Genomic DNA, 13,857 nt, shown 5'->3' with positions numbered 1-13,857 from the left:
ACTCAGTTACACCAGCTCTGTAGGCCAAAATTTACACAACTTATTGTGGGAAGCTTGTGGAAGGCTACCCAAAAAGTTTGACTCAAGTTAAACAACTTAGAAGCAACACTACCAAATACTGCATGTAAACTTCTGACCCACTGGGAATGTGATGACAGAAAAGAAAGCTGAAAAAAAATCACTACTATTATTCTGACATTTCACATTCTTAAAATAAAGTGGTGATCCTAACTTACCTAAGACAGGGAATTTTTACTAGGATTAAATGTCAGGAATTGTGAAAAACTGAGTTGAAATGCTAAGGTGTATGTAAACTTCCGACTTCAACTGTATGTCTTCAGGTATATTCCGATGCAATAGAAATTTAATAGCATTCATGTTACAACGTTGACTACCAACGTATACATTACAAACCACAATCCTGATTGCCCTCAATAACTACATTCTTAAAATGCAACTGCTTTCAAATTGCTACTTTAATATATTGAGATGACATTTTAGTGTGGTACATACTGAAACCGTGTATTCAGAGGGGTGAAATGTTTAGAGTGTTGCAGATAGAAATGTAACAGATAAAGATGACACGATTTCCTATTCTAAATAACAGACAATCATATGCTTTTTATTTGATTTTTTAAAGAATGTGTAATGCTGCAACCTCCTAAAGAGACCCTACGGGCTCGTTTTCTACCTCACCTACGGGGACCTACAGTACCGACACATAATGTCCAATCCTCTTAACCTAACAGTAATCTCACGGTGCATCTGATTACGTCAGTGCCATAAAGCTTTCTACCGTTTAACATCTTTGACTAGAGTGAATCTATATTTCAGATGCCAGCTTACACATTAAAATATGAACTGTGTAGTGTGGAAATATGAGGCCTCAAATATTGATAAATGTGTACATGTAAATCTACTTATTTTGCTTGATGTGACAAGGGACATGAAAATACAAGAGGACCGACAGACATTAAAAGGCACACATATTGAGATGTGCTTTAGTAGTGATTACTAAACTGCAAAGGACCAAGTATCAAAAGCTGTGCAGGTTAAAAGCCATACCCTTGAGAGCAACATCAAATGTATGTAGAACTTTTCTAATATATTAAAAAAATATTGATATAGGCATCCCTGCATGACCACCAAATCAAAGGTTTAAAATACTTTCAATGTTCAAAACCACCCCATTTGGTTCCAGCATGGATTTTTGTATTCAGTAAAAAAAAAAAATGTTTAGGAATGTACTGCACTAGTTTTAAAACAGACATGCACACAATCACACGCACGCAAACACACAAACATGCACACACACATTCACATACACCCAATCACACACACATTCAAGGTGAAGTTTCTAAGCGAGGTGTGATCAAGTGCTATTTCCTTGCTCTTGTTCAAATAACAGCATGGCGAGCTGGGAACGGGCTCCCAGGCCATCCAAGTTGCTCTGGACACACCTGTGGTAGATGTCCTCACTGAGCCGAGGGTTACAGGCCTGGTAGTGGTACTTCTGGTGCAAGGCTGGCTCCACAGCCCTGAACACATGCAGGGTTGAGTACCTGACAAACATATCGTAGATATCCAAGGTCTCCAGGATCTCCTCATTCTCCTGCACGTCGGAGGCCATGCGTGTGCGCGTCGCCATGTAGTCAGTGTTGTAGAAGCACGCCTCCTCGAACGAACTGCGGTCAAAGTGTCCGGCGTCCTTGACCAGGTCTACTGCGGGTGGGGGCTCCTGGTTATGGAAGGCAATGTCTGGGTTGTAGTCCTGGAAGTGGATTGGGAAGAACACCTGCCAGTTGTTGATGGAGTTCATGCGGCAACGGTTGAGGAACTCTGAGTTGACGTTGGTGTTGACGTTGGTGATGAAGAACAGAGTGTCTACTGGGTGCTTCTTCGAGATGATGTCCATGAATTTGATTTGAGAGGGGGTTTCGGTCTTGACACTTATCCACGGGATCTTCACTGTTGGATACTTGCGTTCGTAGGCATTGATCTGGGTTTTAACACTGGCGAAGATGTCATTCTGGTTGACCTGCTGGGCCTCAAATGGGTCGTAGATGAACAGGAAAGTCAAGATGGCGTTTTCACTGGTCTCAAACGAATTTGCAGCCAACACTTCAAGAAAATGGTTGACGTAATCTCGATCCTGAACGTTCAGCGGTAAGATGATGTGAACTCTGGTGGCCTCTGTGACATAAGGCATGGGGATGATCTCGATGCGACTCAGGGGACGCACCAGGTGGACCCTCTTGGTGATGGAGCTACTGTGACCTTTCTGGTTGACTACCTCCAGCTGCAGGTCCAGGGTGTACTCCATGCCTCGAGTGGGGTCGAAGCGCCGGTAGCCATTGATCAGCTGCTGCTTCTTCAAGTGGAGGACAGGCTTGTACTTCTTGTTCAGCTCCCCCATGGCTATCTCGATGACGTCGGCCACGTCCAAACGATCAATACCGCCCATTTCACACTTGGGGAAGCCGTCGATGCACGAATACACCTGTTCCTCCGTGAAGTAGTCCCATCGAAGGACCTCGAAGCGAGACTTGGGCTCAAAGGGTGGATTGATCCCAATGGGCCACTGGGCGCTCCGGTTGCCATCATAAGCCACTTCACTCACATTCTTTATCTCCGTCTGTGGATACAGATGTAAAGAAATAAAATACCTCTGTAAAATCAAAAGCTGACCGTGAGTATGCACACTAATAACTTGATATTGAACTGATTATGGCAATAGGCCGAGTATGGCATTAGTCACGTAAACTCCTCACTCTGCTTATCTTAATCTAAGTAAGCATACGTCGATTAAAACACATAGGTTACAGCCGTGTATTTCATCTGTGCATAAACAACGCAAGCGTTCTTCTTTCGCGCGAGTGAAGTGAGTTCGGAAAAACTGAAAGTATGCATCTTAGAAATAGTTTTCACATACAAACGTTGTATATCCAAACTCAGAATCAAACAGGCTTCACAAAACTAACATGGTCACTTGATTTTGATTGGCGATTTTCTGCATTCATCAAATGATTTCAGATGTGCCCTTGTAAACAGGATTATTAGGGAAATAGTAATTCTTGCAAAGCATGTACATTATTAAAATCAAACTTTTATATTAATCTGACTATTCACAATATTCTATTATCACAATAATTGTGTTCATGTAACTGTACTCAGTGATACTGTATGGCTACAATTAAATGCTGCTTATGTTCAACCAAGACAGCTGAGTCATTCACAAAACAAACATTACCGAACAGTACTGAAATAAATAAGCCTTCAGCGCTTGATGTTCAATTAAAACAGACAGGGAGACAGACTACAGTCAGTGTTCACTGAACAGAGGATGTTTTGTGGTGTTCAGGTTTCGACTGTTTTTACCTGCAGCTTCTCAATCTCATCGTATGTCCTCTGCAGTTCGATCTCAGTGAAGTGCTTGTGTAGTCTATACATCTGCTCAGGGTCAGACACCGGGTGGACAGTCAAGGCATTTTTAAACTGCATATTGTCCTCCTTACTCGGATCTGAGTTCTTGCCCATCTCGTAATGGTAGTACTGCAGCCCCTGAAAACAAAGATCGACACACATTTAGCAAAGTGGGAATTGGGTGAAAACAAAAAGACTGAGTTATACATTTTGGGGCTGTATTTCAACAAACCTAATGCAATGTAAATCTTAGTGCTGGCGGTAGCGCTAAAGGTCTAAGGGTGTGTCAGAAATATTTGAGCTATTTTCACAGTTGGAATTATGGGCGCAGTAGCGAGAAAGGGCTGGGTTTTGATGAATAAATAAGTTGTAGGTGTGTTGAGGCCAATCAGAACATGCTCCAGGGCTAAATATGTGGTTGCTTCAAGTTGTGTATATTTCTGGTCTTTTACTCCAATTTGAATGTTAGTCCGTTATAGCCTAGTTTGTTAAATAGCCTACAGAATTTTTTTAAAATGTAGGCCTAACCTATCTTTGCTAAATATCTTGAACGTATTTGTAGTCCACATTGTTCTATGTAATTGCAAGAGTTCAACACTGTTTAACATAGCATTCACACCGATATAGGGGTTAGGCCTACTGTAAATTATGTTATTTCTGCCGTGTCTGAGCAATGGACATGCCAAACAAGATTAAAGTCACTATTGATATTGCTGGGGTAAAAAAATTATAATTATAATCAAAACTAAACAACTTGTTTTAAATAGGCTGTTAAAATATAGTACATACACCAGACAATGTAGACTATGGTAGGTTTTACACACATCCAAACTTTTCACAGGAGCCAATATAAAGAGAAAGGGAGGAATGTCCACTCCGTTACAGGCTACTGCTCCTAAATATAATGTTTTATAAAAATCATGCAAGGATCATACAGATCGCATTTGCACATCTCCAGGAATAGCAGACAGCTTCTAAATTGCATTGCATGTGAGCCATGGATGTTCTCAACCATAAAGTTGAGGTTTTTAATCAAATGAAATGGAAAACAAGCCATTATTACAGGAAGATAACGTAAATGTTTCTAAATAAGGAGGGTCACCGGCATCATCTCATATCTTGTTCCTGATGGGCATATGGACACATGTACATAGAGGGGGTTTAACGCACAATAAAAATAATAATGGGAGCTGGCTGAAATAATTATCAAAAGGTGATGTCTGCTCACTGTTTTGCTGCTCCCAAACTTGATCTTTTAGTAATGCTTTGGGGATTCATATTTATTTCAAAACAGTCTCACGAGCCAAATCCTTTTTCCATAGGCTGCTACTTGGCGAATGCATTGGGTAGGACAAAAAAAACACAGCCTTCATTGGGGAGGGGACGCTATGTTTGGTTTTGAATCTAATTAAACTAAATGGGAAAGAACATTATAATCATTTTAACCCCCTTTATCTCCCAAATTTCATGATTATGATCTTGTCTCATCGCTGTGACTCCCCAACGGGCTCAGGAGAGGCAAAGGTTGAGTCATACATCCTATAAAACAAGACCCACCAAGCTTAACACCCACTCGCTTAACCCGGAAGCCAGCTGCACCATTGTGTCGGAGTACACGCTATTCAACTGACGACTGAAGTCAGCCTGCTGGCGCCCGGCCCCAACAAGGAGTCGCTAGAGCGTGATGAGACAAGTAAAGCCCCCCCAGCCAAACCCTCCCCTAACCCGGACGACGCTGGGCCAAACCCTCCCCTAACCCGGACGACGCTGGGCCAAACCCTCCCCTAACCCGGACGACGCTGGGCCAATTGTGCACCGCCCTATGGGACTCCCGGTCAAACCCCAGGCTGCAGTTACGCCGCAACACCGCGATGCAGTGCCTTAGACTGCTGCGCCACTTGGGAGGCCAGTTTTCATTTGATGTTTTAACCTTAACAAGGGCCCCAGGAACAGTGGAAGCAAAATAGCCCCATAACAGCAAAGATCCACCACCATATTTTACAGTAGGTGTGGGGTTCTTTTCTGCTCATGCATTCTCATTTCACGTAACAAAATAGTGTTGTCACAATACCAGATTTTTTGACTTACTCTATACCATCATGATACTTGATACCAAAACAATACTATGGCAAAAAAGGCAAATTAGCAAAAGTCATAGAATGGCACATGTTCCAGACAAATAAAATCAGCTACTGCTCTGTTCAATCGTTAGGCATCTTTTGAGTTCAATATCATTACCTTTGAAATATGATGTTAAATAAATTCTGAGATTGCCATGTCTGCATTAATGAATCAATTATACACTAAAACTATTCATTTGACTCTAACTACTTAATAACATAATGGTAATCATTTATTTGAGTGGTAAATCTCTATTGATAAACTGTGTGAATCAAGAAGTAACCCAGGGCTATTAACAATACAGGTGAATGCATATTAAATAGGAGTGTGTGCATGCATTGAGTTTTTGAGCTTGTTTGCACTGATTTCATGGGGCTACAGATTACAAACAAACAATCTGTGTCCCTTCCATTTGGGACTTATTTTATTGTACTGATCAACAACATTCTCATAGAAGTAGAAATGTATTACTTTATAAAAAGTGCCCTCTCTCTGAAAGACCCAGTAATGAGGTCATTCACAAGGCACATTCCCACAGTCAGTTGAGACCGGTGATGGGAAGGATGTGACACAGACAAAAGTAGGCCATCTTTAGACGTGAGGGAGAAACATTTAACTGAATTAAAAGTGTTTTGGTGTCAATCAGCTTTGAAATCAGCATATTTTGATTTTGGCTCGCATTATCATAAACAAAGTACTAGGGTAGTGAATTGATGTTCACTTATGCTATAAGCTAGCAAGGAAAGTTAGCCTAAAAAAAGCTGGAAGCTACCGGTATCTTCTTGCATTGTAAAGTGTTCTAGACTGTATGGACATTGTTTTGCGAACAGTAAATACGTTTCTACATATTGCATTATTCAAGTGTGTTAAATTCTATGCAGTATGAGTGGGGAGCTAATATAATGTAGCCTAGACTCCCAGTGCTCACACTATATGGGCACATTGGCTGTGCTGCTAGAAAGACAGACCTGATCCTCTCAATCAGTATACGACATAATTGAAGAGTGCAGTCAGTAAGAACAGACGAAGGATATCAAGTATCTGGAAGGATTTTAGAAAAAGGCTGTGTCGTTATCGTCGCACGGTGAGGTGTTGAAAACAAGGGTGTGAATCTTGACCCCTAACTTTTTGATTTCAAAAAAGCATACGTTTTTAAACAAAACCATTCTCTGAGCAATTGTATTCGTATAAAATAAAATTTCCCAATTTGTTTAGCATACAATATAGCTCAGCATTTGAATTATTTATTTTATACAGTAATTTCTGCTAACCTTTATCAAGGGTGGCAATAAGTTTGGACCCCGCAGTATTTCTAATAATTTAAGAATATTTCTGGTAATTTTTTAAAAGATCCCTTTTCCATCTGTTTGACCAGAAATCAAAACCCTTGCCTGTTAATAAAATTTAGGATAGAAAATGGTTGAAAAAAAGAATGTGCCTTAATTTAAAAAAAAAAAAAAGATATATATATATATATATACAGTGCCTTGCGAAAGTATTCGGCCCCTTGAACTTTGCGACCTTTTGCCACATTTCAGGCTTCAAACATAAAGATATAAAACTGTATTTTTTTTGTGAAGAATCAACAACAAGTGGGACACAATCATGAAGTGGAACGACATTTATTGGATATTTCAAACTTTAACAAATCAAAAACTGAATAATTGGGCGTGCAAAATTATTCAGCCCCCATAAGTTAATACTTTGTAGCGCCACCTTTTGCTGCGATTACAGCTGTAAGTCGCTTGGGGTATGTCTCTATCAGTTTTGCACATCGAGAGACTGACATTTTTTCCCATTCCTCCTTGCAAAACAGCTCGAGCTCAGTGAGGTTGGATGGAGAGCATTTGTGAACAGCAGTTTTCAGTTCTTTCCACAGATTCTCAATTGGATTCAGGTCTGGACTTTGACTTGGCCATTCTAACACCTGGATATGTTTATTTTTGAACCATTCCATTGTAGATTTTGCTTTATGTTTTGGATCATTGTCTTGTTGGAAGACAAATCTCCGTCCCAGTCTCAGGTCTTTTGCAGACTCCATCAGGTTTTCTTCCAGAATGGTCCTGTATTTGGCTCCATCTATCTTCCCATCAATTTTAAACATCTTCCCTGTCCCTGCTGAAGAAAAGCAGGCCCAAACCATGATGCTGCCACCACCACGTTTGACAGTGGGGATGGTGTGTTCAGCTGTGTTGCTTTTACGCCAAACATAACGTTTTGCATTGTTGCCAAAAAGTTCAATTTTGGTTTCATCTGACCAGAGCACCTTCTTCCACATGTTTGGTGTGTCTCCCAGGTGCCTTGTGGCAAACTTTAAATGACACTTTTTATGGATATCTTTAAGAAATGGCTTTCTTCTTGCCACTCTTCCATAAAGGCCAGATTTGTGCAATATACGACTGATTGTTGTCCTATGGACAGAGTCTCCCACCTCAGCTGTAGATCTCTGCAGTTCATCCAGAGTGATCATGGGCCTCTTGGCTGCATCTCTGATCAGTCTTCTCCTTGAATGAGCTGAAAGTTTAGAGGGACGGACAGGTCTTGGTAGATTTGCAGTGGTCTGATACTCCTTCCATTTCAATATTATATTTTGCACAGTGCTCCTTGGGATTTTTAAAGCTTGGGAAATCTTTTTGTATCCAAATCCGGCTTTAAACTTCTTCACAACAGTATCTCGAACCTGCCTGGTGTGTTCCTTGTTCTTCATGATGCTCTCTGCGCTTTTGACGGACCTCTGAGACTATCACAGTGCAGGTGCATTTATACGGAGACTTGATTACACACAGGTGGATTGTATTTATCATCATTAGTCATTTAGGTCAACATTGGATCATTCAGAGATCCTCACTGAACTTCTGGAGAGAGTTTGCTGCACTGAAAGTAAAGGGGCTGAATAATTTTGCACGCCCAATTTTTCAGTTTTTGATTTGTTAAAAAAGTTTGAAATATCCAATAAATGTCCTTCCACTTCATGATTGTGTCCCACTTGTTGTTGATTCTTCACAAAAAAATACAGTTTTATATCTTTATGTTTGAAGCCTGAAATGTGGCAAAAGGTCGCAAAGTTCAAGGGGGCCGAATACTTTCGCAAGGCACTGTATATATATATGACTTAGCTGACACCAGATTTGACATGAACTTCTATGAACTTTACATGTTGGTTCTCCTGGGTCCTTTTACCTGGACATGCCCTTATTAAAAAAACATTTTGAAATGGCTTCATAGGAACAACACTGCTAGAATGTATGGTGTCAACAACGTAAGAGGAATCAGTGTACGAATAACACCTAAATGACCATAATAAGTAATAAGACTCCACTTAATCTAAAGCGACGACCATTTAGGATAAACACAGTACACACCTTAAGAAGATAACCAATTAGTAAGGGGTCGGAAGAAAAAGTGAATCCGATCTGATCAAGCTATTAAAAGAACAAAGAATTAAGTCGCATGAGCATGAGGTCACCGACCGTCGGACTGTAAAATGTGTTAACTAAACATCTCAAGAGTTGCAAAGATCTAAAGAACATGTCACTGCTACACATAACTGAGTAACCTTTTTTTAATATACTCTAACGCAGTTCTTTGGAATGTGAGTCACACTTCCAAATAACACTCTCCCGTTTTTTTCTTCTGACCTTTCCCCTACTTCTCCCTTCATAGATAGGTCGGTCCCTGCTGGAGTCGTGCTGGCCCTGAGGCATGATGACCAACCATGCAGAATTGAAACAGGCCCTCTGTTTCTGTTCCACTACAGACTCTTAAACAAAATGTTTTCCTGCTCAAATGCCAGACCACAGGAGAGAAAATGGTATAGAAGTTAACATACCACAGAGAAAGGTTTAGGCGCACTCAAACTGCCTTGAATTAACTACTCATTATGTAAAAAGGTTCTAAAATAGTATTGTTATAGAATGGTGTAGTGTAGGAACAAATTCTGGTGTAATGTGAAAGGGCAACACTATGAGCCAAAAATGGTAACATATACAAATAAATTAAATCAGTTTAGTTAGTTTAATGGTACACAGTCTTTAAACTGTCACTTGGACAAGCGGTGTGACTGTGACAGGACTCCACTGGGGCACTGACTGTCAGTGCAGAACAGGAGAAGCAAAGCTCCCTTTCACAGCAGAGAGGACCATCAGGGGTCACAGTGTGAAGAGAAAGACAGCCAGCCAGACAACTCTCTGTCTCTATAGAACATGCAGTGTTAAAACACTTATGGATGTTATAACTATGTTATAGCACTACTACGGTGCAACATGCCTTATTCTATAGATATCACTATTATCATTTGTATTTATTTATTTCAAGACAAATGTGGATTGGAAATAAAGTGTTTGAACATGAGGCTGGTGGATCTTGAAAGATGGATCTTATGTTGATGTTGCAGTATACCGTCGTCAATATTTGCTATATTGTGTGTGTGTGTGTGTGTGTGTGTCCAGCTTTCACCGAGCAGGAACCAGCCTATTACACTAACGGATTGAGTTACATGTTAGAGGGCCGTGTAAAGTTTATGAGGCCTCATAAAGTCAGGCTCCGTTTCATCTTTTTGGGGGAGTGGCCAGTGAAAGACAGTTGACTTAGGGTTTCAACTCAGAGCACATCTGAGCCAAATGCATATGTAAAATACTTAAATGTCCACTTTGTGACTATTCCATTTGTTCCATTGTACTGGATGAACTAAATCAAGTGTCGCTCAAGTATTTAACATACGTATTCAACCCAGGTCTGGTACGTTGACACAAGAAACATTCACTTCCTGACAAACACTTGGGGCTGCTTTCTCAGACACAGATTAAGCCTAGTCATGGACAAAACAAAAACACTTAGAATAGAGAATCACTTAAGAATGCATCTTAGTCTAGGACTAGGCCTAATCTCTTGGACAAAGGGATCATAAACCCATAGAACTCTCACCATTGCAACTTAATTGTACAAGACCATAATACATAACCTACCTCATGCTCATCCACACAGTTGGTGTTGGCATAATCAATGATGCATCTGCCCAGCCACTCGTCAGGCCTGGCGCTCAGGATGTCATTCCTACAGTTCTCCAGGAAGGGTTTGAGCCGGAGCAACAGGGTACGGGACAGAATGTATCCAAACCCACCGTAGCAGTACCTCCCCTCCATCTCCCCACCTATAAACTCCTCAGGGCTGCCCATGTAAAGCTCCCGGTCCATGCTCAGGTGAGCCACCAGCTGTTTGATCCGGTCTGCCTCGGTGTAGGTGTCGTCCTGGGCCAGATAGAACCAGTCATACTCATGGACATAGTGCTCCAAGATGTACTTGATGGTCTGGAACATGTTCCATATGAGCCTCTCGTCCCCATGGGTGACCACGAACATGCCGTGGGGCACTTTGCGGTTGCGCATGCCGGTGAAGAAGACGACAGTGTCCAGGTGGTGGCTGAGGGTGCGGTTCACGGCCACTCCCAATGTGTTGATGGTGCTTTTGGACGTCAGGATCCCTACGAAGAGGCGCTCCCGGATCCCCAGCTCTGTACTGATGTACTTAGCCCTGGAAAACATACACACTCTCATGAAGTGATTGCTGCTATGTTCAATGTGAAAAGTTAAAGCTAGAGAAACAAGTATACAAAAACACAACACGTGTTATTGTCCATATATTTATAGACAGCACAGCAAAGATACTAGTAATTCTATTGCAGCTCAGCATTTCAATGATTTAAAGAATTAACTTTTAAAGTCTTTAAAGTCTTCATTCATCATTGCGAAAGCAATCCTTTCATGCATGTTCTTGTGCTCAACACTTGCAATCATTCACACTGTAGATAAGCCTATCAGTAATTGTTTTGCTATGGTTAATTGAAGTCAAGGTCCAGTGTTCTTCTGGGATATGATTAAGGATTGTCTGTCTTTAAAACCTGGTCATTGGACAGAGTCCAAGATTGAAGAGTCCGTACCAGAGGACGGCCCCGGCGCAGCAGCTCAAAGCTCTATCTCATGCAATGGAGCAACCCGTATGTGTGATAATAGAAATACAAACGCATCTACCCAGTACATCTCGTTTACTGGCTAGCTGTCCATGAGGAGTAGGGGCAAAAAAAATCCTATAACCCCATGAAATGACTTAAAACTAAAAATACCTGTTTTTTTTAACATTTTATTCAGATCAAACCAAATAGTGTTACACGCACACTGTTATGAAGGTCATGATGAGAAAACATCCTTGCATATTTTGTCTAATAACATTTAGGCAGTTCTTTGTGTTGCAAGGCTGAGCTCGTAGAGGTGGTTCTCTTCAAGCTGTAGCCAAAGATAGAATCTAGTGGCAGAAAGTTGTTACAGCCTTTATGTCCCACCAGGGACCCAGAGGACTAAGTAAATCAGTCATGTTACAGCACAGAATAAAGTTGGAAAATAACATTGTTTAGTTATAGTTACTCCTAAGCCATCGTTATTTGCCCAAATACTGCTGAAAATAAATTCATGGTAGAGGGTAAATACACCAGAACAACTTGGCTGTGCATGCTACACAAGGTCAGTCAAGCACATGGTTCAAAGTTCAAAGCAAGCCATTCTTAGGATATTCTTCCACATACAGTAGGTAGACTATATCAATAAAAAAAATGAATAGTTTGTTATGTCGAAAAATACTGTGTCTCCTCTGGTAGCTGGAGACTGAATGCCACAGATAGGGTGAAGGATGTAAAAATTAGTTCTACATTTCAGGAATGTTGGCCTTTCAAATATATTTTTGTTTTTGTGGGCACAATAACAGCCTACTCCAATACTGACTGATTTCCAATGTGATATTACATGTCATTGTGCTAATTTCCTACATAAAAAAAAGCATATTGTTCATAAATTGCTGTCTGATGTTGTTTAAGTGTGCTTGACATCTAATAGGTGTAGGAGTTAAAGACACTGCAAACCAATTGAAAAACGGATAAAGATGGGGAAACAACCATGCCTAATTAACCTAGGCTCACATACTGCTGAAGGACAATTGGCAACATTGTAACGAGTTTTCCTGGGGAAAACTGGTAACATAGCCTAATATCCATGCTGAAGATATCGGGGGCAATAATGGCAGACATCACAGTCAACTGGAAAAACAAGATCTAGGCTACACTGTTGTGGCATGTTTATAATAATACATTTCACCTATTCCGGTTTCAACCATGATCTTTGAATCCTTACCGAAAAAGTTTATTTGGTTTGCTTTGTTGGACTGGTTTATATGGCACTATTCTTGGCTCAAAATCTTCCTCGGCGTCCACATCTTTGACCGTCGATATCGAATTGGGTCTCCTTGCTCCTTTTGAATTCCCATCTTGGGACAAACTTATTTCTTCACTCGCTTTCCCGTTGAGGAAACAAGACTCCTCCACCCAATTCACACTAAGTAAACTTAAGGTAAATCCCAATGAAATACCGATAATAACCGGCCCGATCGGCCTCAGCAGAGAAATAAACATTGAGAATCTCATTCTCAACGTTGACTATGTAGGCCCCTTTCTACAGCCTAATTTAGTCGCGTTTGATAATTATGTACATCAAACCAAATACAAAATATTAGTAGCTGGCTATATTAAAAAATACCATCCTTCGCTACTAAAAACATGTAGGCCTACGTAGCCTCTTCCATAAAATTAAAGCAGGATTCTTACGTGTCAATGGTCTCTAGCTCCACCCCAATGAAACACAACCGTCAGAGATGCATAAACGCAGGCGTTTCCAGGACCCTTTCAGTATGCTACTGAATCACATAATTTGTTAAATAAAACCAATCAACCTCGCCCATGGGCAAATAGATCACAATACTGCGGCCTACATAAATGTTGGTTTAAATAAAGAGCTATAGAAAAGAAAATCCTCTCTTCAGCTGAAAAGCCTATTAGAGGTGCGTTGCCACACTAGAGGGCAACCTAGAGTCACATTCAATCAACCACAAAGTCCAGATTTGCGGGTTAAAACCAAACATATATTTTTACTATAAAGTCACGATACATGATTAATGTGTGAAATAAATCAAATATTTCGCTCCAAGACTGTTCATAAAATAATATGTTTTTGACTTGACCTGGAGACCTTGGCCTGGGTTTAAGTAGGGCCTCAGGTGTCACAGGAATACATATACAGTGCCTTCAGAAAGTATTCATACTCCTTGACTTATTCCACATTTTGTTGTGTTACAGCCTTAATTCAAAACATATATCTTTTTACACCCGTATACACACAATACCCCATAATGACAAAGTGAAAACATGTTTTTAAAGATTTTTGCAGATTCATTGAAAATTAAATACATAAATATCTCATTTAGATAAGTATTCAC

The 13,857-nt window shown here is 40.5% G+C and overlaps 1 protein-coding gene across 2 annotated transcripts; it reads right to left on the bottom strand.

Annotated features, from left to right (window-relative positions):
- Nucleotides 1–270: 270 nt before the first annotated feature.
- Nucleotides 271–13,421, bottom strand: LOC110501537 (chondroitin sulfate glucuronyltransferase). Of its 2 annotated transcripts, none has more exons than XM_021579183.2 (4): nt 13,190–13,421; nt 10,509–11,073; nt 3,379–3,561; nt 271–2,635 (listed from the first exon to the last, which is right to left on the bottom strand). In XM_021579183.2, exons 2-4 carry the CDS (start codon nt 10,926–10,928, stop codon nt 1,373–1,375), a joined length of 1,866 nt encoding a protein of 621 aa, XP_021434858.2. In that variant the 5' UTR covers nt 10,929–11,073; nt 13,190–13,421; the 3' UTR covers nt 271–1,372. The 2 variants fall into 2 exon arrangements, with proteins under 2 accessions (XP_021434858.2, XP_021434857.2); XM_021579182.2 differs by lacking the exon at nt 13,190–13,421 and adding an exon at nt 12,720–13,183.
- Between the last annotated feature and the right edge of the window lie 436 nt (nt 13,422–13,857).

Source organism: Oncorhynchus mykiss, chromosome 22 (genome assembly GCF_013265735.2).
Source record: "Oncorhynchus mykiss isolate Arlee chromosome 22, USDA_OmykA_1.1, whole genome shotgun sequence".
NCBI classification, from domain to species: Eukaryota; Metazoa; Chordata; class Actinopteri; order Salmoniformes; family Salmonidae; genus Oncorhynchus; species Oncorhynchus mykiss.
This window is presented reverse-complemented; position numbering and strand designations above follow the sequence as displayed.

Coding starts and splice junctions, on each gene's coding strand:
- LOC110501537 (XM_021579182.2), bottom strand. CDS start 13,009: ATGAGATTCTCAATGTTTATTTCTCTGCTGAGGCCGATCGGGCCGGTT. Junction 11,074..12,719: donor AAACCAAATAAACTTTTTCG/GTAAGGATTCAA, acceptor TATGTTTTCCAG/GGCTAAGTACATCAGTACAG. Junction 3,562..10,508: donor ACTGTGTGGATGAGCATGAG/GTAGGTTATGTA, acceptor CTTTGTTTTCAG/GGGCTGCAGTACTACCATTA.